Raw genomic sequence first — 22,772 nt, forward strand, 5'->3', positions numbered from 1 at the left:
TTTTATAAATTCAAGTTTAGATCAATCTTATGAGACAGACTCTAAGATTATGCTACATTTCATTTGAGGAAACTGAAAGGACAATTAATTGTCTAAAGTCACCTGGCTTGTAAACAGTGGAGTTGGGGTTTTGACCTATGGCTGTTTCAAACCACCATGCTCTATCTACCCCTTACATAGTTTCTTAAACCCAAATGGTAGAATGCAACTTAAACATTGACCAATTTCCCACAAACTGATTCCAAAATCAAACCTAAACTCAATTAAAAGTTATTACCATTGGGAACTTCTAAATAAACATAACACATACTTGCAGTGGTCTGCTGCTGTTTAACAACTGGACTGTGAGGTGCGTGTATATTGGGGAGGAGGAGTTGTTATTTGTAGTCCTTTCTAATTTCTAAGGTGTAGTAAATACTTCCACCATGAAATTTTCAAGTCTCCAATGTAAATCATAATAGGCAGCATTAGAAAGAGATGGGAACAAGTATTCTCACAAGTCCATATCAGTAATCCACCCTACCCACTACTGCATGCTTCTAAAAATGCTTTTAAATGTAGCAGTGCAAAAATGAGCATTTAATTTTAATTATGCCAATTATTGCTTAAAATTCTTTAATAACTCATATTAATGCTCAAGATAAAATTTCAATTTCTTAACTCAGTTTCCAGGACTCTCTATATAGTGTTGCCACTTGAGAATTCCTTCTCTGTGGGTATTGACCAAATTACATTCTTTCAGCCTTACCAAAATTATTTCCTATATTAATTATTTCCTTCAATGTTTTGTCCTTTGCACATGCTATTTCTTCTTCTTATACATTCTTACCAATTCCTACTCATCATATATGCCCCAGCTAATGTCCTTCCTTTAGAAAGTCTTCTTGACCATCTAAGTCGGGGTAGGTACTTCCTTGCATTCCCTTAGCATATAAAGTATGCTGTCTTTCATGGTTTTTATAATATGGTATTGGCATTTCTTGTTTGTTTGCATCCCATACTAGTACATGAAATCCATGAGGGAAGAACTCTGCTGCTCTTTGAAGTCCTAGAACTATGGTTTCCAATATGGAAGCTACTCACCACATGAGGCTACAGAGAAATTGATATATGGGTAGCCAAAATTGAGAGGTATTATAAGTGCAAATAGATACTATATTTTGAACAGAGTATAAAAAATAAAAGATGCCATTAATAGTTTTTATAATTAACCTATATTGAAATGAAAATACCTTAGATATATCAGATTAAGTAAAATATATTAAAATTAAATTTACCTGTCATTTTCACTTCTTTAAAAGTGGTTACTAGGAAATTAAAAAATAAATATGTGGCTTACATTTGTGAGTTGCATAATATTAGAAAACATTACTTTAAAACAATACGTGTTTGTGAAGTAAATTAATCCAGTATTTAATACATTTGGTACAAGAATAAGGGATTTAAATTAAAACTGAAGCAAAATGACTCAACCTCTGAACCCTTAAATTCTATATCCACATACAGAAATACAGTGTTATTTTATCAAGGACCCGGGGTCCTTGATCAAATAACACTAACGTCTTTTCTTTTATTTCTAGTGCATATATTCTGGGATGTTTACTAAAAGTCTGTCACAATTATGCGTCATACTTCTTTTGCAATTTTGTAAATACTAGCACTATTGCTAAGGTTAAGTGGATGCTAGGTAGCTTCTTTGTGATTATACCCAATATAAAACCTTGTAATTTTCTGAAATATAGTCTTTTTTCCATCATACATACATTCCTGTAATTATCACAAAATTTTATGCATAAAAGCTACACAAGCAAACTTGTAAATAAAATTGTAATGGTTAAATGGATACAAACATATGTATATGAAAATGATCATTTATTGATATTTCATAAACTAGTATTATTATTAAATGAGAACATAATAATGCTAAAACATGCACTATTCAAAACACCAGATTTGTAAGTTAATTATACATTGTCTTACTAAGTTTTGTAATTGTTTTCTCAATGTGACCATATCCTACCTGAAGGTGAAACCAAAATATGTGCCTATTTTTTTGGTGATGTTTCATTTGGTACCATTACCAGAGCACATAGTAAATGTTCAATAAATATGTGCTCATTTAAAATATGTGTTAACTTAAATTGCATATTTAAAAGTTTTCCACACAGAAACAAAGAACTGACTGGCACATGTTCTCAATCCTAAGTGGTCACACAAGCACAAGGGTAGGAGGCCCAGATGCTGGACACTGCTAGGGCTGGGAGGGAGGAAAGAAGGAGGGAGGAGGGCATGTGCTGCACATGGCTACCTGGTCCACTACTGAGAGAAAAGAGGGTCAGCTAGAAGCCCAAACTTCTCCTGCATGCAACATACTCATGTAGCAAACCCTTACTTGTATCCCACAGCTCAAAATAAAATAAAATAAAATAATAAAGATAAAAAATTGCCTCATAGAGAGACAATGCTATAATAATGCAAAAGAAAAATCAGTCTAATGTTTTTATTATCTTGCTATGATGTATATTAAAGAATGGAAGAAATAGCAATATATGCATCTGAACATACAATCTGTTCTTATCACTAAATTCTATACGCTGAATTAGATACATTTACAAACCGGTGTAAATCTTCCATGTTCTTGTCCCACATTGAACACGTTAGTCCAGATCTTGTTTTGGATAAATTGCCCATATAATTTTTGCCATTCCCACGGTAACAATCTAGACATAATACATACAGAAAGAAGACTAATGAATATTATGGAGAATAAAACAATAACATTTCTGCAAGCATATGATATCATAAAAATCAACATAAACATTTTAAAAAAGCAATTTGAAATCTATATAAATTAGAGACTTAAATGTCTCAGTTTAAAGTGTCTATTTTAAACTCAATTTCTTCATTAATATAAGGGCTTATGTAAATTCAAATATTACAAATGATAATTTTCAAAACGAAAATGAAATAAGTGGTATTTTGGGACTCCAAAGAATTGAGAATTTGTAGAATAATATACATTTCCCAACATTTCCTTCTGCAATACCTTCTACCATAGAAAATTCCCAAGAATAATAAAATGAACACTCATATACCAGTCACATTCCTTGTATTTTGATTTTTCTTTCATGACATTGACTCTCTGAGTCACCCAAGCCAGCTGTTTTGTAATTCAACTTGTACTTTAATTCCAATTTGTTTGATTATTTTCTCATGAATAAAATCAAGTTAAAGATATTTGCCAGGAATATTGCATCAGGGATGTTTTGTTCTTTTTCAGAGCATTGTATCCTGTTTTACATGATGCCAGCTTGTTCAGTCACTGATGCTGTGTGTTTGACCACTTGGTCAAATGATGTAAAGGAAAAACTTCTCTTCAAGCTTAATAAAACAATCTATTGGGTTTTTGAGACTGAATAAACATCCTATTGCCAAAAATTTTCAGAAAATGGCTTAGCCACACTTTGATGAATTTTGCATGAATCAGTTATTACCATGCTCATTGTAAAATGGTTATTTTTCTGTTTCTAACAATTCTTTTTTTTTATTGTTAATTTTGAATATGTGGGGTACAATTCAGGATTAGGTATACCAATATTCATTATGCAGGTACCCTTATTGATGAAGTGGGCCCCCCCCTCCCCTGGCAGTTTTCCACTACTGCCAATCTCAACCCCTCTCCTCTGGAAGTTTCCCACTACTGCCAATCCCTTTCTTATAGTATTATGATAATTGTTCAAGGTCCACTTATGAGTGAGAACACATGGTACTCAGTTTTTTGTTTCTGTGATAGATGACTCAGTATTATAGCCCCTAAGTTAATCCAAGTTGCTGTGAAGTTCATAATTTTGTCCTTCTTTATGGTTGCATAATATTCCTTTGTGTATATGCACCACATTTTTTCTAATAATTTTTTATGTTTATTAGTTGGCATTCTTTGTAAAAATGAGTCTTTCCTTTTCCCTATCTCATTCATTTAGTTTTAGTAGTAGAAGCAATAGTATTCATAGTAGAAATAATTTAAATGTGAACTGGTGAATTTTTTTTTACTCATTGTGGGTTATATAATCTATGTTTGTTATTCATTCTGATGCTCAAATTATTCTGAATTTGGCCAATGGAAGCCAATTTAAACTGACTCTTGTTTCTCTTACCATGTCCCATGAGGTTTTTTCTCTTTTTGTAATTGAGCAATTTGTGTTCTTTTAACATTCGTAGAAATGTCTATCTTCTTAATCAAAAGAAATGTGATAAGAAACCAAGTTCTTCAAAAAATGTAAGTGGCGGTTTTACATTTAAAAAGAAATACCATTCTATATTTTTAAATAATACCAAATATTTCTAAGGTAACTTTATCTATTAAAGATTCTTAATTTTTATATGAATAAAAATTGTATGCTTGACAACAAAATCTTATCTCCAAATGTACATCACCATAAAAAATTATCCTAAATTCTAAATTTGGAAAAGTATAGCATATTATCATTTATATTAAAAGGTGCTATATAACTATAATAAATAATAGGATACAAATTCTAATAAAATTGATTAAACAGTTTAATTATTTGTCTAGGAATCAGTAAACATAAAGAGAATACATAAAATAAGTATATTTAATTATCATGTGTTGATATCCTTGGATCACATTTGCAACAATGCTATAAAGAATTTGGGATTTAAAAAACTTCAAATAGGATAGGATTTGATACAGATAAAAATAACTCATTACGGTACATCACCATGTTGTTGTAAGAAAGCATTAACCTGTAGAATCCAATACTGGCACACCTGAAGAATATACCAATCAAAACATGTTTCTCTAACAATACTATCTTTTTTGTATATTAAGAAAGTTTAAACCTTTGACTATCAGGTACTAAATTCCTTAGATGGAGTTTTACTGATGAAAACAATTGTGCAGCAAGTGTATTAGTACAGCTCTTTTACACATTTTTGGTTTTTTTACAACTCTATGTTAGTAGAACACAGATTAATTAAAGAGGTCTTCCCTACCACCTCCACCAGCATCCTTTCATTTGAATATGGGCTATGAGCTAAGTTTCTCTTAGCATACTTTTCATTTTCACATAGTTTTTAGTTTACAAGGAAGTTGTCAAGATAGTACAAGAGTTTTCATATATCACAGTTTTCTCTACTTTTAACATCTTACATTGCATTAGTATGACAGATTTGTCACATTTATCTAACTAATATTGATGCATTATTAAGTGAAGTCTATACTTTGTTTACATATTCTTCGTTTTTACCTAACATCGTTTTTCATATTCCAGGATCCCATATGATACCACATTACATTTAGTTATCATGTTTCCTAAGGTTCCTCTAGATGTGACAACTCAGACTGTTTTGAGGTGAATTGGTCAAGTATTTTGTAAAATTCCCATTCAATTGAGTTTTTCTGGTGTTTTCTTCTTGACTTGATGTGAATTATAGGGTTTTTAGAGGAAGGAACAAGTTTCTGAGTACTACCTAATGTTACACCCTTTCGTTTGATAACAGCTAGGCATGTGTATCTCTGTGTGTGTGTGTGTGTGTGCGTGTGTGTGTGTGTGTGTGTGTGTGGTGTGTATTTGCATGTATTTATCATGAGCAAATACTGATTCTTCTAATTCAATAGTTTTTCCACTTCTCCTCCTCACTTTTGTATAGTCTTTCTTCTACAGTGGGAACTCTTATTCCAGGTAACATCAGTATCTTTGCTCATTTTATCCATTCTACAATGCATACAATATAATTTCAAAGTTGCTACATATTAAAACTAGCAGTAAACCTGTAATTTAAAGTTCAAATTGTATTTACAGCTATTTTAGCCTAAAATATATTTCAATGAAGGTATATACACTCAGAGAAACATGTCCAAAAAGTATCTGGATTCTTTTGTCTTTTCTGTAGCAATAGTATACCTTTGACATACACAAAGCCACGGTTCTGTTTTTTATTCCATATTTATCTTTTTAAATATTTAAAATATTAACAAGGACTAACAGTCAAAACCACATAAAAGGATGTATTTACAAAAGTGTCCTTTTCCCTTTCCCTTCGGCTTCCATGTCATTTCATTTCTGCTTCCTAAATCATTGTAAGTAACCAATTCCATTAGTTTCTTTTTCATGGCTCTGATGTGTTTTGTTTTCTCTACTTTTCTAGCAAAACTAAGCTGATACATAATATACACACATATCTACATATGCAATATAAATATACAAATTTGTATGTATATGTGTTCCATATATGTATTATTATATTCCATTTTTTATTACCAGCAGTAAATCCCTTTTTTACTACTAGTGATATTCCAAACATATACATTTGTGCTTGGTTTTTAAAAAATTAATTTCGTACCTGAAAATTACCTTGTTATTCATTCATGGAGATTTTTATTCAAGTTTATCTTGATTGTGTGACAGTGCCACAGGACATTTGGGTTGTTTACTATGACAGATAATACTGCAATGAAAAAATCTTGAGGCATATATTTTTGCATATTGTTGAAGCTTTATATTCAGCTAGTGGCAGGAGATGGACCAAAATCTATGTGGTTTTATTTTTTATATTCAAATCTTTTATCCATGTGGAATTTATTTTCAGGTATAACATAAGGCATAGATTTCATTTGATCATTTTTCTAAATGGGTAAATTGCTGATTCATTATTATATTTTAAAAGTTCATACTTCAACCAGTGGTATAGATTGCCATATTTTTAGTATAAGAAATCTCAGAATACATTTGAGTCTATTCTTATACTTTGTGTTTTGTTTCAATTGTTAATATATTCTTGTGCTACAACTACACTCTTTGAAGTTATAAACTCTTTATAAAATATTTCAGTATCTGATAAAGTTATTTCCTTCTAATTGCTCTTCATTTTCAACGTTTTTCTTATTAAACCTACATGCTTATTTTTTGAAGTGTACTGGAAGCAATTTGTTTAATATCAGCAAAAAAACCTACTGGTTTATTAATTAATATTACATTAAATTTATAGATTAGCTTGGTTAGAATTTATACATGTGTAATGTTGAGTTCTTGTATCAAGAACATGGGATATACATGTTAAAGTACACCTATGTGGCTTCCAGGAGTGACTTAAAATATTTACCATATAACTTTTGTCCATTCTAAATTTATTGCTAAATTTTTGTCTGTTTGCTGCATTATAGATGTAGTTAACTCCTTAATTCTTCGAGCTCATAAGTAAATGCTAGTGGTATTTGTATTTTTTTTTTTTTTTGAGTTGGAGTCTCACTCTGTCGCCCAGACTGGAGTGCAGTGGCCGCTCCCGGCGACCGCAGCCTCGACCTGCTGGGCTCCGGCGGTCCTTCCGCCTCATCCTTCCAAGTAGCTGGAACTACAGGCGCGCACTACCATGCCTGGCTTATTTTTGATTTGTTGTACAGATGAGGTCTCGCCAAGTTGCCCAGGCGGGTCTCGAACCCTCAGGCTCAGGCAATCCACTCACCTTGGCCTCCCAAAGGCACGGGATTACAGGCTGAGCCACCGAGCCCGGCCTGTATTGTATTTTAATTGTATATCCTAATCAATACATTTTGTATTCTTTCCATTTTATTTTCCAATAGATTATATTATATAATATTACTATTATATAATTTGCATAAATAGAGGTTTTTTGTTTTTTTGAGTTGGAGTCTCACTCTGTCGCCCAGACTGGAGTGCAGTGGCCGCTCCCGGCCACCGCAGCCTCGACCTGCTGGGCTCCGGCGATTCTTCCGCCTCAGCCTTCCGAGTAGCCGGAATTACAGGCGCGCGCTACCACGCCCGGCTGATTGTAGAGATGAGGTCTCGCCTGCCCAGGCAGGTCTCGAACCCTCGGGCTCAGGCAATCCACTCACCTCAGCCTCCCAAAGGCGCGGGATTACAGGATGAACCACCGAGCCCGGCAATAGAGATCATTTACTTTGTCTTTGCCAGTCTCTTGGAACTTTTAGTTTGTCTTTTATTCTAATTACGTAGAATAATATTTCCAATACAATGTTAAATTATACTTACACTGTTCAACAGTATAGAGATAGTAGAAACAATTTTTTTTCTTTTGACCATATAAGAATGACTCTATCATTCCCCCATTAAGTAACAATTTTATAAGTGATATATGTGTACATTTGAGTATATATACATATATATTCAATACAAATGTTATGGAAGTATATATGTGGTGAGTACGTGTGTGTGTCTATATGTGTGTATTTTAAAATGTGATATGGATGTTAAGTCTCTGTATGCATAAATGGACATACATGGATATATGAATTGTGGGTATACATATATGTATGCATGTATATATGAATTGTGGGTATACATATATGTATGCATGTATATGTGTACATATATGAATTGTGGGTATACATATATGTATGCATGTATATGTGGGTATACATATATGTATGCATGTATATCCACACATTTTCACTTAGTTGAATATTTTTATGTGAAAAGAAGGAGTTTTACCATAGGAATTTCAAAATCTGTGGAGATTTTTCTTATGATTTCTTACATTTAAGATACATTATGCTAATAGGTTCCTAATACTGGACCATTTTAAGACTGGACCTTTTTGTATTCTTAGACTAAATTACACTCGAAAATGACATACTATTTTCTTAATTTTTTGGTTAGACTGTTCATTTAAATTTCAGTTAAGACTTTTATACTAATATTTACAAATGAAACCAGTCTACAGTTTTTTTCCTGTGCTAGCTTTATCATGGTTACATATCAATATTACACTTGCATCATAAAAATAATTCTAAAGTTTTATTGTATTTGATAAGTTTCACTGTATTTGAAAGAAAGTTTTACTGTATTGGGGGCAATTATATAGCATTGAGATTATCTGGTGTATGACTGCATCTGGACATGATATATTTTTGATATGACAATTCTTTATAGATTTCTATAGTTCTTTAGAAATTGGTCTATTTAAGCTTTCTTTATCTACCAGGGTTGATTCAAGTAACTTAAATTTTTCTAGTAAATCAATGGTTTTATCTTCATTTTTAAAGTTTTTACATAAAGTTGAATAGTATAATCTCATATTTTATAACTATTCTCTTGTGATCATTACTTCTCCCTTGAAAATTATTATATTTTATATTTGTGATTTCTCTGTTTCCTGATCAGTTAACTAGTGGTTGTCTATTTTGTTAATTTGCTGGAAAAAAAATCATCCTTTTGATTTATTCATTAATTCCACTCTTTTCTTACATTTTATTAATGTCTGCTTTTTAATTTGATTATTATCTTTCTCATATTTCTTTTGGTTTATTTTACTCCAGCTTTCTTAGTTGGAAATGTATTCACTTTTTATTATTTTATGATATTGAAATAAATAATTAATGCTATGAGTTGTCATCTGTTTATTGCCTTATATGTATCTCATATAATTTGCTAAGTAATGTTTTACTAGCATTTTTTAGAAATTCTGCAATTTAAGTTTTCATTTTTCTTTAATAGTTTTACTTAATATCCAGTTGAATGAATATCTGCATATATATTTATTCAGATGCTGCAAGATTTGAGAAAAGGTTTCCAACTCATCAGACTGTATATTAAATTTATATTTTCTGTTATACTGAGAGGATAAGAGCAACATCTTCATATATATATGTCTGTTTATGTAAATTGTTTCTATACAAAGATATAAATAAAGGACTTAGCTATAGATATATAAAACAAAGCATACTATTAGCAAGGCAACATCATACAATGGCATAATTGCCAGTTAAAATTTCACAACTAAATGTTGAATTGACTAACAGTGTTTCTTGAATATGAAGCCTATGCCTTTATTTTAAAGTTATCCCACAGAGTCTAGTCCTTAACAAATAAAATGTTTTGTTAAGGAATGAATGAAAGGAAGAAAGTATGAAATAATGAAAAGGTCATTGTAAAGAAAGTCAGATTCAATACCAGCTCTGCCAATTTGATAATTTAGGCAAGTTCCTTAAATCACATAACACTAATTTGTTATCAAATAGCAAAGAGATTTATTAGATAAGCAAGAATATCTACTTAACCTCCAGATTCCAAAATTTTCATATTCTATTACCTAATCCTTTTGTAAATGATATATATGCCTATGTGTACATGTATATTAATGTTCAGTACATATGCTAAATCACGCCAGAAGCTTATAAAACCATTATTCTTCTTTCCTTCTATCACTCATAAATTATCAGCATATGATCAAATAAATGAAATTGGGACACGGAAAACTCAGCTGGGACCAAACTTTCCTTAATCACTAGTTTCAACTTGATTTTCAACTGGCCTTTAAAATCTGTCAAAGAATAGAGAAATTGAAAAGGCACTCATCCCCCCTTCCCTCTACAATTCTATTTTTAGAGTTGTTCATGGACAATGGCAACATGTAAAAAGTTAAAGAATAGAAGTGTACATAGGGCAACAAATCTATGAGATGGAGCTTTAAATTGTATTGTGCTTTTTAGAATAACTTAGGACTAACCATGATTATAAGCATTGTAATTAAGTTTATGTGAAACAGAATATGATCATTTAAAAATTATAACTCTCAATTTAATATATACCACCAAACTCCCAAGGCTCAATATTATGAATTTTTAACTAATGAACTCTTTTTAAACTCTATTTTAGTCTGCCTTTACTACTGCTCTCTGAGATGGTAATTTTCAATGGAATCTATGTTTCCAGACACAATGGGGATTTATCTCAAACCCCACCACTACACTTTAGCTTAACAGCTAACACCCAGGTCCCAGTCACTCTCATCTCTTGACTGGATATTGAAACGACCACTTCAACAGTTCTTTTTTTACCCCTGTCAAGAATTTTGACTGTTTTCCATAATGCAGCCAGAGTGATCCAGTTAAAATTTAAGTTAACTGACATAACTTAAGAAAACAGGGTGCTTTCTCTTACAAAAGTTCAAATCCTTACAATTCCCAAAAGGCTGGTGCCATTGTAGCCCAATTGCACTTCTAATCTCGTCTCCCACTGCTCATCATTTGCTCATTTTGTACCTGCCACTGTGAAGTGTTTATTTCATTCTTTAACTTTTCCAGCTCTCTCATTCATGCCATTTGCATTTGCAGTTTTCTCTACCTAGAATGCTCTTTACACACATACACGCATGGCACTTCCTCACTTCCCTCAAGTCCTCCTTAAATGTTACCTTACAAGTAAGATCTTCCTTGACCATTGAAACATAAAATAACAACTCTCTTCTCAAACTCTGGGACACCTTTCTCTCTACCATTTACTATAAACTAAAAATTTCTCATTTTTATTTTGCTTGTTTTCTGTCTGCTGGAAATTAACTCCATAGGATCAGAGAATTTAGTTGTGCTTACTGGTATATCTCCAGTACCTAGAACTATGCCTGACATTAGTGCGTATTCAGTTAAATAAATAAATGTTGAGTGAATGAATACATAAGATAAATTCAACTTTAAACTTGCTGATTTTATTTTCTAGCCAGCAAAAACCAGCACAACAAGAAGTAGATATTCTGTTGCAAAGCGTGTCCTCCCTTTAGGTATTCCCCCGAATTAAATCACGCCCACTCTCAGAATGACAGCTATTACCTTGTCCACTTGACACATCACAGTTTGGAATTTGGGAACAGTAGCCAACTCGGATGTTTGGATCAGTGGTAAAACACCAGGGTGACTCAGACCCATCAGGATTTCGGCAGTAATTTTCTCGCAGGTCCCTAATGAAAATAAGCCTGTTAATGTAAATTGCCTGAGTACATACACTGATGAAGTCAACACTATTACATTTCTAGAATTTAAGAATGTATGCATGTTTATAAATAGAGCTCTAAGTTTTTGGATTTAGGATAGTTATAACAATTTAAAATTTGGTATACAAAACTGACACTGCACAAATTGCTGAAACAAATGCTGTCACATGTTAGGTTTTTTTTTTTTTAATTTCCTTCTACAGGACTGAAGTTCCACACAAATGTTACTGCCTCATGAAACAGAGAAACAATACCTCTCTATTCTTCTCCCTTTTTCTCAAGATTCAGATTCTCAACTGGTACCAATTCAAAATACTGGCCTAGTTTATTTATTACACAGCTTATATATAATATAGAAATAGCATATGTCTCTCTTTGCAGAAGAAAGGTTATTATTAATATTCATTATTTATTTATTTATTTGAGTCGGATCTCACTCTGTCACCCAGGCTGGAGTGCAGTAGTATACTCATGGCTACTGCAGTCTCAAACTACTGGGCACAGTCGATTCTTCCGCCTCAGCCTCCAAAATAGCTGGAATCACAGGCACGCGCCATCACACTGGGATAAACTACTCTCACTGAAAATGGAAGTTCAACGTATTTAAATATTTGCCACATAAAAAAGAAAGCTATTTTTTCCTTGAATTCTTTATTTCTTTGATTTATCTAATTTGCTGTATAGAATTTTTAACTACAAAATACATCTATTTTTGATTTAGAGAAGATAGCTAAAAGCTTTATAAATACTTCAGTAAAGTTAAAGTCTAATTATAATAGAGAAAATCTAATAATAGAGCAAGCTGTCAATGTAGTACAGGTACCTCCTTTATCTTACCAGTATTTTAATAAGAAATTTAGAGATCCTAACAAAAAAAAAAGTCTATGATAACATTCTCTGTGTGTAAAGGACTTAAATGATTTTCTATCTTAATATAAGGTTCACTATTAAATTAAATGTGAATTTAATGATATGTGTTAAGTATACTGTCTAATTTCAAGCAAGCAGGTGATTTTATTTCATAGATCCCTGGCTAATAAGTTCACTAAATTAATATTCAATCTACTGGAAACCACAGTGTGTATCACTTAGGTCCAATTAGAAGTACTTCAATTTATTTAAATAATCAAATTTATCATCAGAAACTGAGAAGTTTTTTAGAACGAAGCTTGTGCTTGGTTATAAAATTAACAAGTAATAGTCTATCTAGTCAAACTAGGTCCTGGAACAAGCTTTAAGGATATGAGAACATTCATTGCCAAGAATTAAGGCCATTATATAGCAAATGCTCATACTTACAACCCATACTGAAAGCTATATAGCCTTCTTATAAAATTTTTAACTGCAATAGATGAAAAAGTATTCTTATGTTTCTAAAAATTTATGTCAGTATAAAATATGTATGTTAAATTTTACATGAAATTTACACAAATTTGCAATTTTAGATGAATAGCTGCCTCATCAAATTATTTTGGATTGCTAATTTAAGGCAAGATAACTAAGTGACAATGAAAGGTCATCAGAAGTGTTAGTTTGGATGCACTTTTAAAATCTTTATCTAGAAGCACTCCATAATCTAGGTTAAGCAGGAATGAAAGTCAAAATTTGTCCAAATATTTTCCCTAAATTCTTACTCTTCACTTGAGGAAAAAATTGTTCATAATTACTAAAGTGAATTGATAATTTAATGATTCATATAAATTCATCAGAAGCGGTATTGTTCAGTTATAGTGTTTCAAAGATTGTCATTTATAAGGAGTCTCAGCATTGAGGCAAGTAATATTTAATAGAATCAGAGATACCCGACCAGCTAGATCACAAAGAGAAATAATAAGTCAATGTTCTGAGCAAAATGTTGAGTCTTTTTATTAGTCAGATTGATAGCACAGAATAACTTTCTTTTCTTAATATTCCTGTTCAGTTATTTTAGACAGATAACTGAATTTTAAAAGGATGGCTTAAATTCCAATAAATATAACAGTTAAACTTTTGATAATTAAGTGTTAATTGTGATGTCTGTGAGCTAACTTCTTATAATTCTGTTTCTCTTACAGATGGAGTTCAGTAGGCATCTGCACATATACAATTTCTTATTAGGTATTACCAGTCATTAGACATTAATAAAAAGTGTGAATGGCACTGACATTGTCTGCTTTGTCCAATTTAACCAATATTTTGTTTCTTTACTTTGATATTTATTTCTGAAGTGTGAGACACACGGCTCAAGAGAATAAACTGCTGTGAAGGAAATGAGGAAAACAAACCCAGAATGACAACTATAAATTTTATTATTGTAATAATTAAAAAAATCATGGCATAGGAATATTTATTATCTAAACAAGTAAATTACTGAATTAGCTAAAGCACACACATGCATACACACACCTCCCCTTTCCTCTAATGGATGGGCTAGCTAGTGCTCACAGCTCTTCATCCTGAAATGTTAAGCTGTCTTATTAAAAGCCAATTACATAAAGGCTATATATGTTATTTATAGGTGCTGTTTCAGCAAAGCCACCATGAATGACATGTGTGTTATACATTTCAAAAGCAATCATTTTATGTTCCTCATAACAAGGCAGACAATTTAAAAACACATGGCATTGTGTCTGTGTCTGTCCACAAAATTCAAGTGGTGGAAAAAAAGCAGCTATGGAGAATGCACAAAACAGTGATGCAATTGAAATTCAAGGGCAGTTTTTTTTTTTTTTTTGGGTTTGATTCATTTAAATAGTTGTTTTATGCCTGGACTTTTCAAAACAAACCCAGAAACAATGGAATAGATTCATTTAAGCTTTGAAAAATCATTTTGCTCATAGATCTTTAAGGATGGAAACTTGTCAGTTTTTAAAATATTGACTAAAATCAAGGTGAGCCTCTTCTTTCAAGAGGAAAAAATGTGAAATCACCATCAAAGCTAATATGAAAATTTAAGAAGTCACTAGTTTGAAACATCCCTGGTTATCACTACTACTAATTGATTTCTTAAATAGACCTGCAAGAGCAAAGCTGTGACCTGAAACAACCTAGGAATGTGTTTCCCAAAGCATAGTGAATCAATCTTCACACCTAGAGTGCTTATTAAAATGCATATTTAAGGGCCAAATCCCAAACCAAAGGAATCAAAATCTTTCAGTAGGGGAATAGTCTGTCTTTTAATTCTTGATTATCACTGGGCACCTTAAAGTTTGAGGGTCGCCAACACAAAAATTAGCAAAAAAACTAACCATTCTACTCCATTTCTCCCAGAGCCTACTGAAATTTATTACATTTGCCTACTTTACTCACTTGCACTTGAAATTTTCAGGAGTTATGTCATGTTGGTGAGGATACTGAGAATCCCAACGCTGACATGGAATTCCATTCCAAATAGTATTGATGGTGCCTCTATAACCTTCTCCTTGACCTTGAATGCATTCAGTTGTTTCCATAAGAACATCAGTATCATTCACAGTACTGTGAGCTATTGGTAAAAGAAATGTAAGCTTAAATAAAAGCTCTGAAGATGTCATCTGCCTCTTAGAGTCCATTGATATTTGCATTAGCAAGATTTTATATGCTTTTATAATAATTGAGTAGAATAAGAAATTTAACATTATTTCTATCTCTTTTCCAATTTTCCTTTCATTCAAACCCTAAATTAGTTTATTTTGAAAAGTTATTTAAAGGCATTTTACTTTCACATGTATAACTTGTATATGCTGAATAAATAGTATTTCTGAAATAACCATACAATTATTCCTAAAATTAGGTTGCTTAAGTACATACAAAATAATTAACAAAATTTACCGTGTTTTGTCCACCAATATGATAAATATAGTCTAAGCTGATCCATTAAATTTATTTTTAAACAACTTGTTGTCAATAAAGAACAAATTAGTTGTTCCAAAGATTTATTTTCTGCTTTTTTTCTTAGTTCAACTTCAATGCTTACCATACTTCATGAAGATCATGAGTGATTTGTCCATATTAAAGATCATGAAACCCTTAGTCATTAAGTTAAAAAAGAATAAAATTAAATTTTTGCTACAATTTGGAATCTTTCTTTTTGTGCTTAATGTTTACTCAATCAAAATATGACTCAAAACTTTCTGGAGCAACTAAAATTCATACATCTTAAAACATACATGAAAATGTTTGTGGTTTGATAAAGGTGGCATAAACTACCCAGCTACCATTACAATCTAAATGGTTATTCAAGGTGCCTCTGGATGAAATGCAAATTGACAGCCTCTAGGACAATTTAAGATTTGAATATATTTCATTGATTCATCCCACTCTGGAATTAGATCTGCCATCTCTACAAAGGTAAGGACAGATACTTATGAGATGCATTCCGAGACCAAGGATACCTATTAAAGTTTTTTTATATTTAATAGTATAATTTTTTAATGGCTCTTAAATTTCATATAAAATTGTTTTTTTAATACAAATAATTACTACTTTAAGTGGGTGAATGCTTTATTTTCTTGCATTCTATGAACTAAGCTTAGGTAAACTAAATACAGCCTATGTTTAAAGTTATTCTATGAAGCTTTCTGAAAAAAAGAAAGATTACATTAATTACCACCCCAATCACTGGAATAAGTTGTATTATACAAATTTCCACTAAATTCTCTTTTAATGACTTTGCTTGGGCTCCTTTAAAAATGTGTTTTAATTTCTTGTATATCTAACTTAGAGAATAGAGATAAGGCTCAGAAATATTAAACATTACAAAGAAATTCAAATGGAGATGAAATGTCCAGATGAAATTGTTGACCCATAAAGTGGTAATTGAGAACTGATAGCTTAGATAATTAATATATACTAATATTGATGATACATATTAATACAGAAGAACAGATATTATTAGACTTGGAAAAATGACAATACAGAAAAAGTTGATACTGGCTGCAAAAGTCCTTCATGATTTGCTTACAAAATAAGATGAATTTCATAAGTCCTAAGGAACTATATTTCATAAAAATAAATGTCATTAAGCTGCTCTATTTCTGATTACTTGAGTTAACTGTTAAATGAGTTGAGGATACTGAATGTGTAGGGGAAAGTCTTAAAAGATGATAATTCTAAAACAGACAAAAGGCCAAGCTCGCACTGCTGTATTTCATATCTAGTTATGTAATTATGATGGAAAGAAAACAAAAATAAATGTCCTCAAGAATTCATCAGGTCCCAGCTACTTGGAAAGCTGAGGTGGAAGGAACGCCTAAGCCCAGCAGGTCGAGGCTGCAGTGGCCAACTCCAGCCTGGGCGATAAGAGTGAGACTCCAACACACACACACACACACACACACACACACACACACACACACACACACACACACACTAATAATAATAATAATCCATTAGTTCCTTAGCTTAACATATTAGAGAAAAGTGTTGATTCGCCCCACCTCTTGGGCACAAGATCTACAGTAGCAAATTCATGACCTCAGTCAGGTCTCTCAGTACTGACAATAGAAGGGAGTTCAGTCAAGGCATCCGGTGCAAACACACTTCCACTCGTCTTCTCATAGACTTTATCGCCTGACTCTGGACCTCAATTCTTCTTCTTTTCCTACTTAATTGTATGTGTTCTGTCTTGATTGTTTACTACTGAACCATTTTTCTCAGGCACCAATTTTGCACTGTGCACATGTAACCCACAGACTCAGTTTTTTGTTTTTTGTTTTTGAGTTCTAGATATTCCAAGGTCCAGATGTCAGGGTCATGTTTGGCTAGATATGGGCCCATCAGACCTCACTGAGAAATTAGTTCAAGGGTGAACCCTTGAGAAATTAACACTTTCTGCTCCTTGTACACTAATATGATTTGCCAGATTCCAATCATAACAATAAATAAAAGGAATATAATATTCAGACATACATAAAAATTAATAGTTAATTTTTTAAAAATATTCAGACATGATTAGGGATTTGGTCATTGTTTGATGGAATTTGTGAATATGGAAGCAACTTCAGAGGACTATTTCCTCCAATATGTGAAGCTAACTTTACATTGTAAAAATAGGCTTGTATGAAGTGAGAGAGTAAAGCAGTCTGCCCATAGTGACAGTGTAAAAATAAATATCAAGTATCATTTACAGGGCATGATTGGAATCTCAAAGTAATTTTTCATAAATAACTTTTTAAAGTTACACTTGCAGAAATGACCCATAATAGTGAATATTTGAAGCAATATATAAAGCTTTAAATTAAAAAAACAAATGGAGAGCTACTTCCTCAGGTCCCCTCCCACTGTCTTTTCTGTCTTCTCAATAAATCCTGCTTTAAAAACAAAACAAAACAAAAACCAAATGGAAATATGCTTTCTAAAAAAGAAGATTAGTAAAGTAGACAAAGATGACCATAATTCATTCATATGTGGTAGGTGCAATGAATAACTGTAAGCAACCACATGATTATCAGGAAATATTAAGAGGAATGATAAAATGTAAACACTAATAGAGGATAAATATATTCCTAATTGAGGACAAATTTTAAAACTTTAGGAGTCATTGTGAAAAGAAGATCTATTTATTTTTTCTATAAGTAAAAAAAAAAACACTAGAATAAATATTGAGGAAATTCTTTCATTGCTGATTTATACTACTCAATGTCAAGGTCAGAGTTGTTTGTGCTCATTCTACACCTCAGTTGTAGAGGTTTCCAACTAGATTTAACTAAAAAAAATCTTTCATGTTTAAAAATAGAATTTATAAAAACTCATCACACAGTTTTTTTCTAAACTTTCATTAGTATATTGTAAAGCCTTTATTATAAACTTATCTTAAAGAATCACTAAATATTCACCAGAAAAACAAACTGTGCTAAAATGGCTAAATAAAAATCAAATTTTGAATTTGGATTATTTGCTTCTAATTTGGCAGCAGAAAATAAAACATTTTGGAATTTCCAAAATTGCAGAATACAAAGAATTGCTGCACATTAATACAAAACCAATATTCTAATAAATAAATATAATTTTTCATTCAGCTTTATCAAGATAAGAAATCTAAATCATAGCATTATTGTTTTTGTATTTTATTTTAATAAGCATCTATAACTTTAAAATATATAGTCTTAACTATCTTGACAATTCTACCTTTTTCTTGTGTTTTAAATCATTGGAAATATTTATCTAGCTTTTAACCACACACTAGCATTATTCGACTAGTATTTTTTTAATGTAACTTGAAAGCACCATCTGAAGTTAGTTCATTATATTTTTTCCATTTGACATTCAGCTGCTAGAATTGACCCCATAAATAAAAACTATATCATTCTGGTGGCAATGTATAGAATAAATCATACAGATGAATAAAGATGCATTAGTACAACAAGGTAATGAAATAGTTTTCATTAATAAATAAGAGTTTTATGAGACTTCATGAAACTGTTTAATAAATATTATCTGATGAAGACCACGATGAATGATCTGTCCATAGACCATCTAACTTTGATATACATGTTTGATCTTTGCTGCTCACATACTTGCTATTCAAACAAAATTAATTATTCCTGAATGGTAGTGAAATAAACTCCTTCTGCTGCCCTGCTGTATAAATATCAAAACCTAGTGCAAAAACAAAGCAAATGTTTTATGACAATTGATTTGGAAAGGGCTATTAAGTGTTGGGAAAGGCATTCCTTTGTACTTAATACTTTAACATGGGACCCGAATAAGGGAGGGTTTTGAAGAGTCTCCTGTGGCTAAACTAAGTGTCAAAGCAGCACAGAAACATCCCCAAATATCAGCTGAAGCTGATCAAGTTTAGGCAAAGCAACAGATTTTTAAAATACAGCATGCTCATATACACAAATATTTTGCAAGAATGTGTATACCAAGTTCACACTGAAAATACCAGGAACTCTTTTGAGAGTTCCTCACAAATAAAACATTTTGCCAGGGGTGACAGTGGTGATCACTCCTTGGAAGCAGATGCAACCATATTTATATAATCCTGAGTGGCCTATGATTGAAGGAATGTTTTCCTTTGATGATTGACACAAAGTTTTCTGTTTGGAAATGCTTTAAGGAAAACAACATTTGCTATTGAAAATTTTCACTGACCTGTTAGAACATGATCAAATACAATGGCTGCCTTTTGAAACATTAATTTTACTTTGCTGATGCAAATGTGCTGTGATTTAATTGCTATAGTATTTGGGAGTTTTAAGATTTTAACCTTTTTTTTCTCTTTTTTTAGGGAAAGCGCATTAGCTGTTGTCTAATTCTTGAGACAAGTGTCTTGCCTCTTAACAGACAGAGACCAATAGAACAAGATAAATACTTTAAAAATTCAATTAAGTTTCTTCAAAAAGGGCTGGTCAAAGCTTTGCAGAGAGGAAACAGCCCTAGAGGAGGGCTGTGAATGGCAGCTGGGGAGTAGGAGTGCACAAGTATATTACAGGGGACCACACCCAGGACTCTGTAGGCTTCATATAAACAATGAGTAAATTCTTATGTTTACAGTCCCTCCGCCCCCGTCCCCACCAAAAGAAAATCCAGTTTTCCCAAAGGAGTCAAGCTACTTCTGTTATTTTTCCTATGCAAAGGGACAAATGACTGATCCTCCCTTGGAGTAGTTCAAACCAGCCCACTACTTCTTATTCCTAGCTACTGAAGAGCAACTGAAACATAGGATTTACTTTATGATGGTCCCTGGAGATTGAAAACAGTGTGGAAAACCACTCTCCCAGCAGCAGTACTTGTGTTCTTTAGGCCACAAAGGGCAAGATCAGGCTTATTGTAAATTTAAAGAGCTTCGTGTTTTAAAATTGACATGAGAAAGACCTCCAAAATACAAACCTCAAATTGCTTGCACGTTTGCTTTCCATGTGAAGCCAGGATTCATACCTGAAACATTCCCCTGTACTTTATCCAAGTCGTTTCTGGTATAAAAATGCTCAGGAGACAAGACTTTCATGAAATATCTTCAATCCTATAGTCTTATTCCTTGGAAGATGACTTGGAAAAGACCTCCAAGTAAAATATTTTTCCCTTGAGAAAAGGCATCAATAGCACTGTGTTTTCCTTACTCAGAATATAAGATTTAGTTTCTATGAATCTCTATTCTGGTTTTAGATAAATTAATAAAATTCAGTGAAGCAAACAGCTTTCTTTAGGAGAAAAATAATTTGTTAAAATTATTTTTCTCACCATAAACACACACTGAATATTAACAGATGATGATATTCTCTTAGAAGGCTGCCAATATTCATTGGTTACCAAGAGGAGTTTTTGTGTATTTGTTACCAAGGGCAACACCCACCTATATTAGGCTTTTTATGCTGCCACAACAAAATACTACAAACATAGTAGCTTAAACAATAGTAATTTACTTTCTCACAATTTTGGAAACTGGCAAGTCCAAGATCCAGAAGCCAGTCAACTGGAGTCCTGACAGCTCTTTTTTTTGGTTTGTAGCCAGGTAGCCGCCACCTTCTTGCTATATCCTCACATGATGAAGAAACAGAGTTCTCTCTTTCTTCCTTTTCTTATAAGACCAGCAGTCCTCCCAGATTAGTGCCCACTCTTATGACCTAATTTCAAATTAAGTACCTCTTAAAATCCCTACATCAAAATACAGTGACACTGGGGGCTTAGGGCTTCAAAAAACAAATTTGGGGATTCACAATTCAGTCCATAGCAATACTCTGAACAGAATCCTTAGCTCTCAAAGACCTGCCTAAGTCTCACTTCTAAAATGTCTGTGGACACTTAAGTATAATAGTTCCTCCCTACCTCCAGTTTTGCTTTCTGCTATGTCAGCTACATGTGGTCAACCATGGTCCAAAAACAGTAAATGAAATTCCAGAAATAAATAATTCATAAATTTTATGTTATATGTCTCACTCTGTTCTGCCTGAAATGTGACTCATTCTTTTGTCTAGCATATCCATATCATATATGCTTCACATTCATTAGTCACTAGTGGACTTCTTGGTTATCTGTTTGACTGTAATGGTATTGCAGTGTTTGTGTTCAAGTAACCCTTATTTTACTTAAAAATGATCCCAAAGCACAAAAATAGTGATGCTGGCATATTGTTATAATTGTTCTATTTCATTATTATTGTTATTAATCTTAGTGTGCCTAATTTGTAAATTAAACTTTATCTTAGGTATATATGTATAGGAAAATACATATTATATATACCATTCAGTACTATACACGGTTTCAGGCATCCACTGGGTGTCTTAGAGCACATCCCCTGCACATAAGAAAGCATGATTCTATCTAGATGCTTAAAAAATAAGAATAGCCGGGCTCGGTGGCTCAGCCTGTAATCCCAGCACTTTGGGAGGCTGAGGTGAGTGGATTGCCTGAGCCCACGGGTTCGAGACCCGCCTGGGCAACTTGGTGAGACCTCATCTCTACAATAAATCAAAAACTAGCCGGGCATGGTAGTGCGCACCTATAGTTCCAGCTACTTGGAAGGCTGAGGCAGAAGGATCGCCGGAGCCCAGCAGGTCGAGGCTGCAGTGGCTGGGAGTGGCTATTGCACTCCAGTCTGGGTGACAGAGTGAGACTCCAACTCAAAAAAAAAAAAAAAAAAGAAGAAGAAGAAAAAAGAGGAGGAAAAATAGAAGCAAAATAAGGTAAAACTTATTTTGGTAGTAAAAGAAAAGTCATCAATACAACTAGCAACAAATGAACAAAACTAGTCCTGGAAAGCATCAAATCTGAGGATGAGTTGAGATAACAGGAAGAATGTATGAAGAAAATCTTCCTAGTCAGTAATATCTGATAAAAGTCAGGTTTTCATATGAACAGCATAGAAGAAACATCAGGAGACAGAAAAAGAACAAATGAAAAACTACTACTTTCTAGGAAGCAGAATGTTCTAGGAACTTTCATTCATTCAACAAACACATGTTAAACTCTTACGATGTGCGAGGCAATGTGGTAAGCCAGAGAGGATAAAAAGCTGACATGGTCTTTCCTCTGTTGAAGCTTACGAATTTTGGCAGAGGCAGCTATTAACCAAAAAATGTAAAAAAATAAACATGAAGCCAAGG

The 22,772-nt window shown here is 32.6% G+C and overlaps 1 protein-coding gene across 6 annotated transcripts in view; it reads right to left on the reverse strand.

Moving 5' to 3' along the window:
• Nucleotides 1–22,772, reverse strand: part of HGF (hepatocyte growth factor) — a 73,159-nt gene that overhangs the window by 16,233 nt on the left and 34,154 nt on the right. For 5 of the 6 annotated variants that reach the window (XM_008048539.2, XM_008048540.2, XM_021707774.1 and 2 more), the window contains 3 exons: nt 15,055–15,229; nt 11,606–11,733; nt 2,618–2,720 (listed from right to left, as the gene is read on the reverse strand). In XM_008048539.2, the coding sequence (XP_008046730.1) occupies nt 2,618–2,720; nt 11,606–11,733; nt 15,055–15,229 (406 nt within the window). Of the gene's footprint in view, nt 1–2,617; nt 2,721–11,605; nt 11,734–15,054; nt 15,236–22,772 lie in introns of those variants that run through there. The other variant, XM_021707776.1, reaches the window with a different exon arrangement.

This window comes from Carlito syrichta, unplaced genomic scaffold, assembly GCF_000164805.1.
Source record: "Carlito syrichta isolate Samal-C Ts95f unplaced genomic scaffold, Tarsius_syrichta-2.0.1 Scaffold124319, whole genome shotgun sequence".
In the NCBI taxonomy this organism is placed as follows: domain Eukaryota; kingdom Metazoa; phylum Chordata; class Mammalia; order Primates; family Tarsiidae; genus Carlito; species Carlito syrichta.